At 39.3% G+C, this 14,769-nt stretch overlaps 1 protein-coding gene and 1 long non-coding RNA gene across 5 annotated transcripts in view; one reads left to right on the top strand and one right to left on the bottom strand.

Moving 5' to 3' along the window:
- The window catches only part of LOC148224031 (uncharacterized), a 297,652-nt gene extending 292,549 nt beyond the window's left edge, over nucleotides 1-5,103 (top strand). For all 3 annotated transcript variants that reach the window (XR_015803333.1, XR_015803332.1, XR_015803334.1), the window contains one exon: nucleotides 4,824-5,103. This is a non-coding gene — a long non-coding RNA (uncharacterized LOC148224031). The remainder of the gene's footprint in view (nucleotides 1-4,823) is intronic.
- Nucleotides 1-11,697, bottom strand: part of TECRL (trans-2,3-enoyl-CoA reductase like) — a 63,578-nt gene extending 51,881 nt beyond the window's left edge. Inside the window, exons 1-2 of one of the 2 annotated variants that reach the window (XM_088164011.1) lie at nucleotides 11,675-11,697; nucleotides 6,183-6,393 (exon numbers count right to left, since the gene is read on the bottom strand). In XM_088164011.1, coding sequence (XP_088020137.1) covers nucleotides 6,183-6,393; nucleotides 11,675-11,697 — 234 coding nt within the window. Of the gene's footprint in view, nucleotides 1-6,182; nucleotides 6,417-11,674 lie in introns of those variants that run through there. The other variant, XM_014883731.2, reaches the window with a different exon arrangement.
- Nucleotides 11,698-14,769: the final 3,072 nt, after the last annotated feature.

Raw genomic sequence — 14,769 nt, 5'->3', positions numbered from 1 at the left:
TCTGTAATTCTTTAAATTATCCCTTTGCAAATGCTAAATGCCCTAAAGTTACCGGCTTCTCCCCTCCCTAGTCTCTCTCTTCTAGAAAAATCAAAGGCTATTTCTCCAGGTATTCCATTTAAAAAGCCATCTCACAGCAAGTAAAAAGTAATATGTATGGTTGCCTCTTTTCATCTGAAACCATCTGTAGCTATATTGACACTAAAATTATGTGGATTTCTAGCAGAGCAAGAAGAAATAAGTGTCATGCATTGCTACAGCAGAATTTGAATATGTTTACCTACTTTACCAAGTATAAGTAATAACTGAGGAAGAAAATATTACTGTCATCACTTCCAGCACTGTGGGCTGGGCATAAGATTCAATTCTTACAGGCAAGAAAAGACAGAGATTTTATAAATGTATTTTTTTTTCTCAGTGCCCCCAGCAGGGACCAGACCCCCATTGTTCTGGATGCTGTGAAAACATACAGTGAAAGACACAAGACACCATGAAATCCTCCTTCCAAAAGGAAGCAAAAAAAAAGAGGATTTCCACAGCAATGAGCCTACACCCAGCTATTTTTGTGTCTGTATTCCTTCAGCTATTTTGCTGTGGGAGTTGCTGCTACTCATGGGACTCAGATGGGACTCAGCACCCGTGTCTCACTATGGAAGCCCCCTACTTTGACACACATGATTATTCAGCCCCTTTTGGCATCTCTGCCATCAGAGGTGGAACACCATTAATGATAGATTGCTTGAATGAGAAAAATTATGAAAAAAATCCTCTGCCTGAAATGAGACTGCTGTGGATGGTCACAGATTCTGCTCTTTCTCTGCAGAGAAGAATATATAGTCCTATGAAGTGAAATATTAGAAGTGAAAGACTTAGGGGGGAAATACTTTAAATGGCCATAAACATATTGATCTCTTTCCTGGGAAAGGACTTCTTTACTTTGCTTCTCTGGAATGAGGCTAATGGGAAGAATCTGACATTAGAGGCAACGTTCTGGTACTGCAGAGAGTTCCTTTGCAGAGTTTCATTGCCTACTTTAATGACTGCATTTGCTCACCTAAAATGAATGTGGTATGTCTAACCTCCAAGCCATGATGTGAGAAGTTATTTTTGTTTGCTAGAGCTGACTGTGCAAAAGAGAGACAGTGATGACTGTTCTCCTTGGCTGTTCACTTTCTGTGACAGAGAGGCAACTCACAGTAAAGAGTAAGAGATTTCTGATACCAGAGACAGAATTTCTGCATGCAAATGGCTTTGCTGACATGCCAGTGGAAATTCATTGTGTTGTTAAGCCATAGCATGCAGGTAACAAAGACCCTGCTGCTTCAGGTGCTTTTGAAACAAAAAAAAAAAAAAAGAAAGCTTATGAACTCCTTCAGGGGAAAATAGGCCTTTCAGAGCTATTAGAATAAGCCCTAATTAATCTTTGGCAAAAAGATATAGTGATATACACACTGTAATATTTAACTGCAAGAAGTGTTGAGTATGTACAAGTGACTGGATTGATAAAGGACATTTTAATTCCATAAAAAATAACAATATTCCCATGACATTCATTGTAGGCATTCCACAGCAAACAATGCCTACAACTCACAAACATAGTTAAAAGTTCCTCCAGTGTGTACTGTGAACCATAAACGTTCAGTTATCACTAACTGGGTTTTAAAAAGAGATTTCAGTGGGAGAAGGTCCTGGATAGAGGATGGAGAGCTGATTTAAGGAACAGTAGGAAAGTAGCCTCCATTATCTTTGCAACACATCCAAGAAAGGCTCCTCCTGCACATTTGAAGAAGCAAGGTCTCCTCTGCAAGCTTTAGGAAGTGTTGTGGAAAGGGGGGTCACTGCACAGTAGCCAAAAACTGAGTTTGCACCTCTGTTTACAGCTTAACTTGCAAAATCGTACAAAATACTAAGCTCTAAGGCTTTTGATGGGAAAAAGCTTTCTCTGCTGGTTTCCCCAGAGGTGATTTATTCTGTAAAAACTCTACTGTGTAACACTTTATGCCTTAAAAGCAACTCATGCAAAGTTAATTACATTGCACTATGTTTGTGAGAAAATACATTTTACTACAAGTTAATTTGAAGAAAAAAATATTATACAATGAATGCTATAAAAGAAACAGTTATGAGTTGCCTTAACAGCATTTATAAATCAAATTACTGCACATCGATAACTTTAAAACCAACCTACATCAGGCTTTTGGAACAATGTATGAGTAAAACAGTTTTTGAGTAGCCATGTATTTTTCATAAGTTGTGGATGGCAAAAAAAATGTGGGTTATTTGTTTAAAAGTACAAAAAGGAATCGTTTTCTTTCATTTATAAGATTTTATGATTTTTACATGTTCTGCTCTTTTCTGGGGCTTTTTGGAAGCAAAACAGAAGCCAAAATCCTTAGACATTTTGTGATGCTTTTTAATTGAAAATATTTCTTACAAAAAATCTTTAATTACATGCTTTCCTCTTTACACAGAGATAGGAATTTCATCCATACAAATTAATAAATTGTGAAGAAAAAAAGGACTTTTGATCATCTAGGCTCACCTGCTGTTTTACACTGGCCAAAGAACAGATTCATTCCCTCCTAAATACATCTTTCACTCATTGAGCAAGAAACCTGTATGATTCATGTTTCAACTACAGAATATCTTCACACAAATGCAGTATTGCTGTGCATGTTAATGAGCTGAAGATTGGCCCACAAGACACTCAACTCTTACTTACTATCCCCTAAATGTAAAAATATGGGCCAAATTTCTTGGCTAAATTTTCCCAGTTGTGACTTTCAGGCACCAGTTCTTGTAAAGCCTTTGGCTGCTTGGGGAAGAACCTTTCTGCTCAGAGACATCCCCTCCTGGGTCTGCCTCCCTGGGGAGCAGGGAAAAAAGGAAGGAAAACCCAGGATGCTGTCCTGGAAACTGGCACAGACACCTGGACTCTTGTCCTGTCATGGACAGTGTGTGGGGCAGGAGGCTGCTCGTACCCCTCCTCAAAACTTCAGTGCCTAGTCCCAAGACACCTCTTCTGAGCATTTATATAGTGCTTTTAAGGACAGTTGTAGCCAAAGTTTAAATAACTTTCCCTACTTGGAGACTTCTCCTAATTTGGGGACATTTTGCATAATAACTGGGGGAAAAAAATGAAGCTAGTTTGTGATTCCTCCCCATCCCCCAAAATCAGAAGCCTCTTCTCCATGGCATATCACCTCAGAAGTAATTTCAAGAGCAAATCTGGGGAAAAATATCTCACACTGCTATTATTTCTCTTCTAAATTCTTTAAGTAACTCACTGGAAAAGTTCAAGTGCACCGAACTACTTGCATAATGTCATATCCATAGCAGAGAAAGTCCCCAGAGCAGGTTGGCAATATTAAATAAAAGAAATGATAGTCCTATAAAGAATTTCATGTTCACAGCGTGCATGTGCAAAATAAACTGCTAGTGTTGCTGACTCGTGTGAATTTAACTTGAAGTTTTGCAAGATTAGGTAATTTTCCTCAAAACACAGCTCCTGCAGGACATGACTGTGGAACCAAAATGTCTGGAATTTTTCTCTTCCTCTGCTTCCTTTCAGTATTTTTTCTACATTTCCTGTTTGTGGAAAAGCCTGCAATGTGATGTGAATGTGTTTCAAAGGCTTAAAAAACAAATATGTATTTATTCTGTTCCTTGAAGTTAAAGGCAATCAAGAACTTATAATAACCACTTAATATACAGGACTGATCCTTCCCAAAAGTATGAGATAGGTAAGACAACCAAAGGAAATAATGCTATTTTTCCTTTCTCAAATAGAGAATTAATTTAGAGAATTAATTGTTTCTGGATTCAAAACTTTGGATTGATGCCAAGTGAGTTCTCAAGATGATACAGTCAAACACACCTTTTATAAATTCCTGATACTGCATTGAGAACGGGAAGTTAATTCTTGCTAAATACCAGAACTAGTTAAATGTACCATAACTTTGCAGACTTTACAGAGCTCCCACTAATCTGAATGGGATTCATAGGCACAAGCAAGAATCTCAGAGAAAACTCAACCTCTTGGAAGCAGCTCCTGGTGTTTAACCACAGAGCATTAAATATTGAATCACTCTGCCTGAGTTTCTATTGGGTAGAGAAGGAAAGGGTTCTTCTCTCTGCCATTATAACACAATTTTTCCCTTTAGATTTATTAATCTGAGAATATTATAAATGCATTTGCTACATCATAATACTCTGAACGACTAGCAATATGCAATAAGAGTCTAAATACATACATTTTAAAATCTATGGTTCCTATTCTGGTAAGCAGTAATTACATGCAAACCCAAGAAATAAGTTAATCATAACTATCTCACAAACAGAAAACAGGCATTAGAAGTGTCATGTTGGGCCTGCACTAGTTATATTTAATTAAAGAGAAAATTATGCATAATCCAATTCACCACTCTCCTGTTTGCTCTAATAACCAACTGAAATTAAGTTCACCAATACTAACAAGTGTTCATGGAAGCAAGGAACTCAACTTCTGTACATTCAGGGTTGACTTAGGGAGGGATTATCACAGCAAATAAAGGGACTTAAACAGCCATGTGACTGAGCATTCAGAAACCAAATTCTTCAGGCAGTCTTGGAAGTCTCAGCCTCGTACTATACTTGTACCAATCCATTGGTACTGTGCCAAAAATATTTTTTAAGAAGTCCATGCTGCTTGCCATGTAAACTGAACATATATTTCTGTTCCTGAGCAGAGACTTCCTGCTGTTATTGCTACCCTGTGTGTATTTTGCATCTGAATAAATAGTACTTAACAATCACCACTTGTGTCTCTTTTTTCACCGCTACAGGGGCAGAGTCCATGGTATGGAGGAGGTGTAGAAAATCTTCAGGGTCAGAAAAACTCACAATAAAGATTAAAACACAGGTGTGGTATCATCCCAGCAGCATGCAGCATGGAAGGATTCCTGAAACGTGGCTCTTTGCCTAATGCTGTTTCTGTACTATATTTCTTTTATTGACATTATAGGAAAGCTCAAGATAAACAGATTTATCTTTCTTTTGATCAAAACCTAATTCTAAATGCATGTAGATAAGCTAACAACTGTGTAACTATCCCTCAATAAAGTAATGTGAACATTACCATCAAAATTGTTATTAATAGTCATCCTATTTGTTTGACCATTTTATGTATGTTTCCTCTTTGACTAGATTTAGAAAAAAAAGGCAGAAAATATTTTGCCCCATTCAGAATGAACAAATGAGACGTTTTCTTTAACTAGGTATACAAATTGCAAAAACAGCCTTTAAATGTCCAAGAACACTGGAAATGTGGTAGCATTCCATCCTGCATATTTCAAAGGCATTAAATTAAACATTTGAAGCAAACTTATCTACCTGTTCCAGCTGTTGTCAATGAGGATAAGGGATTTTTTTTTTCTAGAAAAACAGTAAGTCTCAAAACTCCACTAATTTACTGAAAAATTCTGTAGGCTAAATAGATTAGGATTCCCATTTTCATGGCACATGAGAGACCAACTCTTTCACTGAAGGACAATGAATCACAAAAACTGTGATGAAAATATTTGTGAAGCACTTTTTAGCTGTTATTTATGGGTTCATAAACTTCCGTCCAACCCAGTCCTGTCATCTTACTTTTGCAATTTGGCTGTAGTTAGTATTTTTTTAGTCACATTATTAAAACAAACAAACCAAACAAAAAACTCAGAACACTTCTTTTAGATAAGATCCTTCGTTTAAAACTAAAAATTTTAAAAATTTCCAGGTCCAATCTAATAAGTAGGGTACAGCTGAGTACATTTAGGTACCAGCAAATACTCATAGCATTGCAGAGATGGTAAGCTTTACAAACGTATTAAAAATGAGTATCCATTCTGAAACAAATGTTTAAGTACCGTGCTCTGAAAGAGACACTGTAATCTAAGTGTCAAGAGTCAGCCTAAGGACATAACTTTGAGTCCACAGAGCTACCAGGAGGTCTAAAGCAAACCAGTGCAGGATTATTTGTAAAAATCCAGGAGAAGAACAGCCCAGTATTGTGACTCACAAGGAATTCTTAGTGTCTCCCAGAGAAAGGAATGAAAATACTTCTACTACAGACTACGACCACAACTCACTGAAAACAGAGTCCCTGAGCTGGCACCGTGTGAACCAGGCACAGCCCCAGCGTGCTGGGATAACACACTCACCTTGTCCACAATGCAGATCTGCTTCTTGCTTTGCACATCAACAATCTCTACTTCAAAGTACGTGATTTTTGAATGTTTGAGCGCTGGTGATGGTTTGATTTGGCCAGCAGAGAGCACCAGCTGAGATAAGTTGAAAAAAGAGCGTGAGTCATTGTGAGACATGGACAGAGCTCCTCCATCGGCTGCGAGATCCCTGCTGCGTTCTGGAGTGCTGGGATTCTGCCTCTTGAGCATGGTGTGACCCAGCAGCAGCGATCGTCATATCAGCAGGGGACAGTTCCAGGGGAAAATGTTTCCTCCCTGCATCAGTTAAATACAGCCACAGACTGACGAGACACAAAAGGTCAAGTGGCATTCCATTTTAAGTGTACTGTCTTATTTAGCAGGAGTGAAAACAATGGCTCTGTAATCCATGTCTATATTTAATCTGCTATCGTGATGTCCTGTGTTGCTGCTGCTGCTTTCTTATTTTCTTTTTTCATTTTATTTAAAACAGCATTTGAAACGAGACATCCTGAAATTCCCTATTAGCAGATATCAGATCCTGAAATCCCAGAGCCCCAAGAGAGGCAACCAGAAATTAATGTAGTAAATTCCACTGTTACCTACTGAGACAGATGTTTAAAATGTCCATGTAAAAACACATGTATAGATAAGTCACCTATTCTAGAATCATCATCAGAGGCCATCTGTTCTAGAAATATCTACTAACAAAATAGCATGAGTTCACCAGCACAATTTAGGAGATACTTGCAAATATCTGCTTGGCTTTAGCACTATGGATTTTCTGGTATTTAATGGGGTAGAGCTTTCCTTGCAGTTCTGACAGAGAATCAACTGAAGGAAAGGAAATTATAACCTTAAAGGCATTCATTCAGGGCTTGGATCATTTCACTATTATCTTATTCTTTCCTGATAATTTTTACAATGAAAGTCTGCAACAAAACAAAAGCAGCTTTAATGGTAAAAATAAAGACTACATAAAACAACAAATTTTCTCTGAAGCAGCTTCCTCAAACCTTGTTTAAACTTTATTTCTCCATGTATGGCTTTTTAATAGGATTTAACAGAACTAGCAGCACTTTCCCATCCTGAAATTCTCCCTACATTTCCCTGGGCTGTCTAGGATTACAGTGTTAGAAGGACACCATGAGTTTCTGCAGACAGTTCTTTCCACAGATTTCTCCATGGTAAAATATCAGGAAAATGACAATCACTATTGCAAAAATCATATGAGTTTGTTACACTGAGGAAATTAATTAAGTGGAAAAAAGCTTCCACAAGGTAAAAGTCACCACACAAATAATACCTGTTCTGGGATGTGGGGTGGAAAGAGAACAGGTATCTTTTCTTTGATTCTGCTATAACGTAGAGAAAATTTAGTTGTTCTTTAGCCATAGTTCTGGCTAAAGGAGCTAACCATAAATCATAGCGAAGATGCTTTATGCTCACATGACGTAAAAAATTTTGAAATAGCTTAAACTGAGAGAAAAGTCCCCCCTGTTTGGTGATGCAGCCATGCAGCCTTGGAATGCCTTCACTGGGTTTGGTAATTTAAAGCTCTGACTGGAGGAATGCAGGCGTACAACAATATCGACCCCCTACTTCCAAAAAACAGGATTAAATTTTGACTATACTGAAATCAGTTAGTGTCTTGCCATTGGTGCAGAACAAGTCAGCATCTAAAGGAAAAAAGCAGTTAGACTTGAACAAGATTATATCGTATCAAAAATTCACCTGTCTCCGAGGTTAAATGGAAGGGGTTCAAGGAACCATCACCTTGGTGGAGTCAATACAGCAAGCAGAAATTTTGGCATAAGCTAGTCACAACAGGGAGAATGACAAATTATTGTCTTACTGTAAGGGGCTTGCTAAAAACAGCCACCTAAAGACCACAGAACACACAGGTCCTAAAATCCAAGGGTGAGATACACTTATTTGAACAGGCTACTCTAAAGAAACTCTGCAAACTGCTGTACAAAGGATGAGACAAACTGATATAATACCCCCTTTTAGCTGTAAGATTTATATGAATAAATGAGCTGTAATAGCATATATTAATAAATTTCTAAATTTATTTCAATTCAAAACCCATAAAGAATAATATTGATCAAGGCTAATTTCTGTGTATATAAAGGAACTGGTGCTACAGTCATTTCTGTGGGTATATTTATAACATTTAGAAGGATAACATCTGAGCTGCTGCTGCTACTGAGAAAAAAAGCTTTTGATTTACTGCAGACATTTAAATGATCAGAATTTTATTACTGACCAGACCAATGAACGCATGAATATCTGAACCAATTCCAGGAAAATGCTTACAAAAATATACTCCTATTTTTTTTTTCAATCCAAGCTAATCATTTGCAATTTCAATATTTTGATGAACAGCCATCTTTACACACCCAAACACTTTGCTGACATTAAATTAGGAGATCTTCCCTAAAGGTGGCTGGCCCTCTCCTCCTTCTATTGTGTTACGGATTTAGGATTAGACTGCAGCAAATGTAATGCTTGCATATAAGGTGGATGAGAGCTACTCTACCAAAAATAATCAGGGATAGAGTTACCACTGATAACACAAGCTCTAAAAGGGAGATGAATAAAAGCTGTGATGGTTTTGCCATTATTGTAACAAGTACTGCACTCTCTTGAAACGGTATCAATGGGTTTGGATGTTCCAGTTCAATGGGAAGTCATCCAGCCTATTCTGTGTGGAAGTGTACATAGAAGGGAAATATTAATTACTGGACAGAAGGCACATCTTTCCTTTCTTTGCAGTTATTGTACCTCATCTCAGTCCTCAGCACAGGAGATGGACAGTCCCAGTACATGGGGACAAGTGATCAGCCCTATGGTGAGATTTATTGATCTGCATTACACAGCTATGAGGTGCTGCCCCCAGAGCTGTGGCAGGGCTAGCAGCCAGCAGCCACCCAGCCCCTGACCTCAGCTTCATTCTGGGACTCTGAGAGGAGTCAAAGAGCACTCAGCAAGAATTAAATCATCTCTGACAGCTTCAACTCGCACTGAAGCTCAGGCCATATAAGGGGCAGATATTTTTGAGGGGCTGCAAGAATGGGCATTACTCTTCTCATAGTGTGGCTCTGCCTCCTCTCCTCACTTGGCACACAGCTCACAGGAGCTGTTTTGGACACAGGCAGGCATTTGGTTAAGCCATCCTTCCAAAAGACGCTTTTTCAAGGAGGCAGAGAATGCCTGGCCCCAAACTACACAGCCTGGCTACCATCTCTGGTTAATAGAACTGCTGATATTTTCAGGAAAAAAAAAAAAAAAGTTACACCTGTAAAGGATTTTTTGCACCCTTCTAATCAATATCTGGAAACAAGCATCAGCCTGTGCTGGTCATGACAAAATAGGTAACAAACCACTGGTCAGCATTCAGTTTCTGCTTATGCCACTAATTTCCGGTGAGGTGTTTGGGAACAGCTGTTTTTCCTGCTTTTCCCTTTTTGTTCCACATGCTGTCCCTGTGTGAGGCTCTCTTGCCCTGTGCATTTTGCAGACAGCCTGGCATAAAGGAATTTCAAAAGATCTCAGCTGGGGCCTTAAGGTGCTTCTGAAGTTCCTTTTCATCTCTGGTTGTGTTTTGAACTCCTCCTTTCCCAGAGAGCTGGTCATCTGCTTTCAGCCTGCAGAATGTCTGCTGTTAAGTCAGCAGCAGAGGGTCACCTCTGTCAGTCCAGATGCTTGTCAGCAGCCCCTCACATGTCACTTTTTTATCCCACACACTTGGAATGCTTGGCAGGACCAGGGTTATTCCTTTCCCACAGGCTTTGCCCCCAAGACACAAAACTCCAGAGCCAAAAGTATGTGGAGTTCAGAACCACAGGTCATGATATCTAAAACATAGCAGATTGCAAGGTCACTCTTACCTTAGTGTGCCATTTTTGGAGATTCTGCCATCTGTCTTGCTGGGGAGGGAGATCTGAGCCAGTGTGTTCACATGGCCCTTGGCCTCACACCTTTTTCAGCAGCTGTGCAGCCCTTACACCTGGTACTGTGCTTGATCTGACCACCACTGTTATCATCTCCCTATTTCAGCCTTAGATTTCATGTTTTCAGGGCCAGGCAGAAGTGTAGCTCTTCTTCCAGTGTCTTTTTATTGAGCTATCCAAGGAAGGATTTAAAAACCTGATCTAATTTACTCATTTGGAAGAACACTGACAATAATTTGTGTGTCTAGCTCCTGGTTTCATCTGGAAGAGAGTTTAAGAATAGGTTTACCAGATTATTTGGGGGGCTAATGCATTTAAATGTTTGCTTTGATACTGCTATCCATAACAATTAAATAACAACTAGAATTTATTTCTGAAGCATTGCAGAACTTTAAGCATGAGCCTGGCTGCAAAGGAAAAAAAAAGCAACAAAAACCACGTGAACCTCTGTGTGTGAACCTCTGGTATTTCTTTCCCTGCACACACCTACCTTAGAAATCAAAAAATCAATTTTAAACATTCTATCTACATGCTTGCACACAAAAATGCCACTTAGAAGCAGCTTCACAGCATTCCTACTAAAACTATCCAGGTCATTTAATTCTCTCTCTTGAAGCTAAGTCTCTTAAATAAGTGATGGACAAGAGAAAGGTGCAGAAGGGGAGTGTCCTGACTCTAACACTAAAAAATCCTAAAGCTCTTTTAAATAATGCTGAAGTCAGGACTGAACCTCACCAGCTAGGGGACGGGGTAAAAGTTATATACACGCGTGTTTCTCCTCTTCAGCTACACTGGCAGGGCTCCTCAGCAGAGGATGACAACCTTTCTGACCCTGTGAACTGTGCAATGGAAATATTATACAGCCAAAAGCCACAAGCCCCGGGCCACATCCACCAGGGGCTGTGAGAAGGGAGAGTCAAAGGAGCAGCTTGCAAGCAGTGCCCACCTTGTCCCTGCAGGAGCTTTTACCAATGACCAGACCAAGGATGTTCCACCGCCTGTTTAAAATCTCACTGTAGTAGCCTGGCTTTATCCTTCTGGCTTTGAAAAGTGAAAATATTGACTTTAAACTCTGGTGTGGGTGGTGCCAATTAGAAGCAAATTCACAGCGCAAATCAAATCCAAAACCAGTGTTTGTTTTATCCCCCACAGACATCCACGAGAGACACAAGGGAAATAAGCAAAGTTGAAATACAGAATAGTAATTCTACCTGCAAGCAGTACACAGGGAAACCTTCACTCCCGGCCCCTGTAGCACACAAACACACACCTATTTCTCTACCAAAATAAGTGCAGCCTGATACAGAACTCAAATCTGATGACGGGCAGGATATATTGTAACAGGCAGCTGCTGGGCTGTAGTGTGGAAGAAGGCCAAGAAGATGCTCCTGGTGATGAAGAGCCCCAAATGAATCCTCAAAAGTGACAAGTCCTTTAAGGTCACTGACAATAAATAGCATATTTACAACTGTGAAGTTTCGGTCCTTGTTTACATGAAAACAGTGGAAATCGTGCTATTCCATTATTTGAGGCAGGAGATCTTCTCCCCTATGCATCTGGAAATACATGGCTATGTGAAATGCTATGTGGAAAGTCTTTTTTTTTTTAATTTATATATTTTGTCATTCTCTTTCATTCAGGTAAATATGTAGCCTTTTTAAACATACAGGAATGTCTGAAAATTTGACTTCAAAAAGCTAAATAAGAAGATTTTTTTATTTCAAAACAAAGTCTATGATTTTCAAGCTAGTCTTGGCATTTTGCAGAAAGACAGGGAGATCAACACACTACATATTTAAGTCCTTGCACAGACAATATGCTTTATTCCTCATTGTTTCTTTGAGGCAAAGATTAGAAAGCAATGTTAGAAATCAGACAAAAAAAAGTCACCCAAACTTGTCCACGAACTACTTTTAAGGAAAATTCCACTGACCTTTACCTGCAGAATTTTCCCTACAGCATTACACTCATCCTTTAGCATGTCCTCAAGCTGCTTTTGCCTCTCAGTGGCAGTAAGTGCTTTCATACATTTGCCTTAATGTAGTGTGACTCCCCTTACTGCATCATCAATTCGGCCTAATAAAATGGCACCTCAATTAATAGAGGTTAGAAACTGGCTTACAAATGCCTGGCTTTATTTCAGCTTTTCACAACAGGCTTTGTGCACTCTCGTGTGCCACTGCCCACCTGAGGAAAGCCACTGGGATGAGCTCCTTGTCAATCTCAGCCCAGCAGCAAAGCTATCCAACAAAGCAGTATTTGGGTGGGTGAAACTCCTCAAAGCATGGGCAGACAGCAAGTTTCTGTGGATTTCATTGTGGCTTTATGTCATTGTGTCACTTCACAGTGTAAAGAGAAAGGGCTGAGCAGATTAATGAAGGACAGGTGCTGATACCCTGTACTTTGTAGCAGTGGAGCTTGCTCCATGCCCTCACTTAGTTTCAGCTGAGTACAGGTATTACTGACAGCATTTTTTTAAATCCCCTCTGAGAACATACCCTGATGAGATAATGGATTGTAATTTCACAGGATAAGATCAAGTAACCACATTATTGGAAGCTGATCAGCCACTAAGTAAGGATAATGAAAAGAAATACAGTAAGGCAAAGCCATTTTTCACAAATGGCAGCAGTACAGAACTGGCAAATCCATGTTCTTACATCTGAGATTAGGTGCATCTTTCATTTGGGCAAAACTATTACATGCAAAATGAAGCTGGTGTCACTTGGAGTAGTTCCAGGGAAAAAAAATGTTGTTCAAATATGCATTTTTCAGTGACATAAAGCAGTCAAAAAGATTTACTCATTTAGATGAAAAGATTTTGAGGTTCAGAACAATCTGTCTCTTCAATAATTTCTGACCAGTAGGAGGGAAGAAGAGCCTTGACTAGAACACCTACAGATTCTTAAAGAAGCTATTTCAACATTAACATATTCAAAAGCTCTTATTTGCTAATGGAGAATGTATAAAATCCTGAAAGCTCAGTCAGTAACTGTCACAAAATATAATCATGGTCTTTCAGACAGTTCTATCCAGACATACCTTTAAAAGTTTATAATGACAAAAAGAAACCTAACTCCAATTTACAATCCCTCTTTATTGTCTGAGGTTCTTGGGGTGATTGGTCTTTCATTGCTTTTGAAATGTTACATGGTATTTCTTCTCATACAAGAAGCCAAACTGTTCTCAGTCTTTTTCATTTCAGGGCTTCATTAATTAGGTTTCTGAAACATCTGTCAGCATAACCTCCTTTTTTCACAAACTTTCAAGTTTCCAGAAAAGTTCCCATTTATTATGACATTTTTAATACTCAGTCTCAGTCCTTGAGCTAAATTATCGGTCTTTTTTTACAATTATTTTGTGACTAAAATTATTCTTGTGACACTTTTCTTTCAAAGCTGAATAATTTTGAGAAACAGTAGAATTACTGGAAACTTGGAATTAGACAAGTAAATAAAAAAAAGACCTTATTTATTTCATTAGAGCTGTTGTTCAGTGCTAGGGCTTTTCAAGCTTGAAATGTTTGAAAAATGTTTCTATGAAGTAAAATTTAGGGGAAAAAAAGAAAGGAAGCATGCTCATCAGAATGAAATACTATCTTTTATTTCTTTATTTTTTCTCTTGTTAAGGTTCTTCTGCCCCCTGACTACTACCATTCCCAGTAACAACCCTGATAAAAAAGTGACCCTTCCCCAATTTGAGTATTGTGCTAGTGCCTTCTGTTTTGACCATTATTTCTGACAAGCCTGCATCAGAGCCATGCTCTCCTCACTAAGAGTGTTTAAAACAGTGCAGGAAATCTATCCTATTTAAGGCATTCAAGAAAACCACTCCTATGTTCACTTCAGAAGCAGAAACAAGTCTCACCTGTGGACAGATCACTTTTCTGCTGGGGCTGGGGTCTGGTCCAGCATGGGAAGTAGTGCTGAGCCAGGCAGTTCTGCTGGCAGCAGATTTTGGTGGAAATGTCACTGACTTACTGCCACAGGTTCATGTACTCAGGTTTACCACCTCATCAAACCTGCCATCCTCACAGCACCTGGAGCCACCACATGCCCTGAAATAAAATGTGCCTTTCACCAGGAAGTCCAGGGGATGCTGACAGAAACACAAGAAGTGGTGGCTCCATGGGGAGCCCAGTAGCACAGCTATATGTGCCATGCTGACCCATGAGAGCTGGTTCTCTCACAAGCCAGTTTTGCTCATGCCTAAACATGACAGCTGCCCACAGACATCATGAACCTCGGTACAACATCAGGGCATCCTCCCATGCACAAGAGGATGGAGCCCATGTGAGCTCAAGGCCTCCCCTCTCTTCCATTGTTGACTACCAAAAAGAAATACAGACACAAATGAGAACATTTCATCTCTGTAATGGTATTATACCACACTGCAACCTGGAACAAGTTGAAAAGAACAGGATGTTAAGCTTGGAAAATGGTACTCCAAGGAAAATGGTACTGTTTGCTCCAGGAATGCCTCTGTGGCTTCCCATGAAACACCTGCACTCCTAGCGAGTAAAGTATTTTCCACCTGGTTTTTGCTGGCATAACCCACTTTATCCATACTTTGTTTCATCACACCAACACTGCCACAGAAGCCGTTTAAATGTAAAATATACTCTTCTG

This window comes from Sturnus vulgaris, chromosome 4 (assembly GCF_052056855.1).
Source record: "Sturnus vulgaris isolate bStuVul1 chromosome 4, bStuVul1.hap1, whole genome shotgun sequence".
NCBI lineage: Eukaryota > Metazoa > Chordata > Aves > Passeriformes > Sturnidae > Sturnus > Sturnus vulgaris.
Note: the sequence above shows the minus strand (reverse complement) of the source record. Positions and strands in the feature narration are given on the sequence as shown.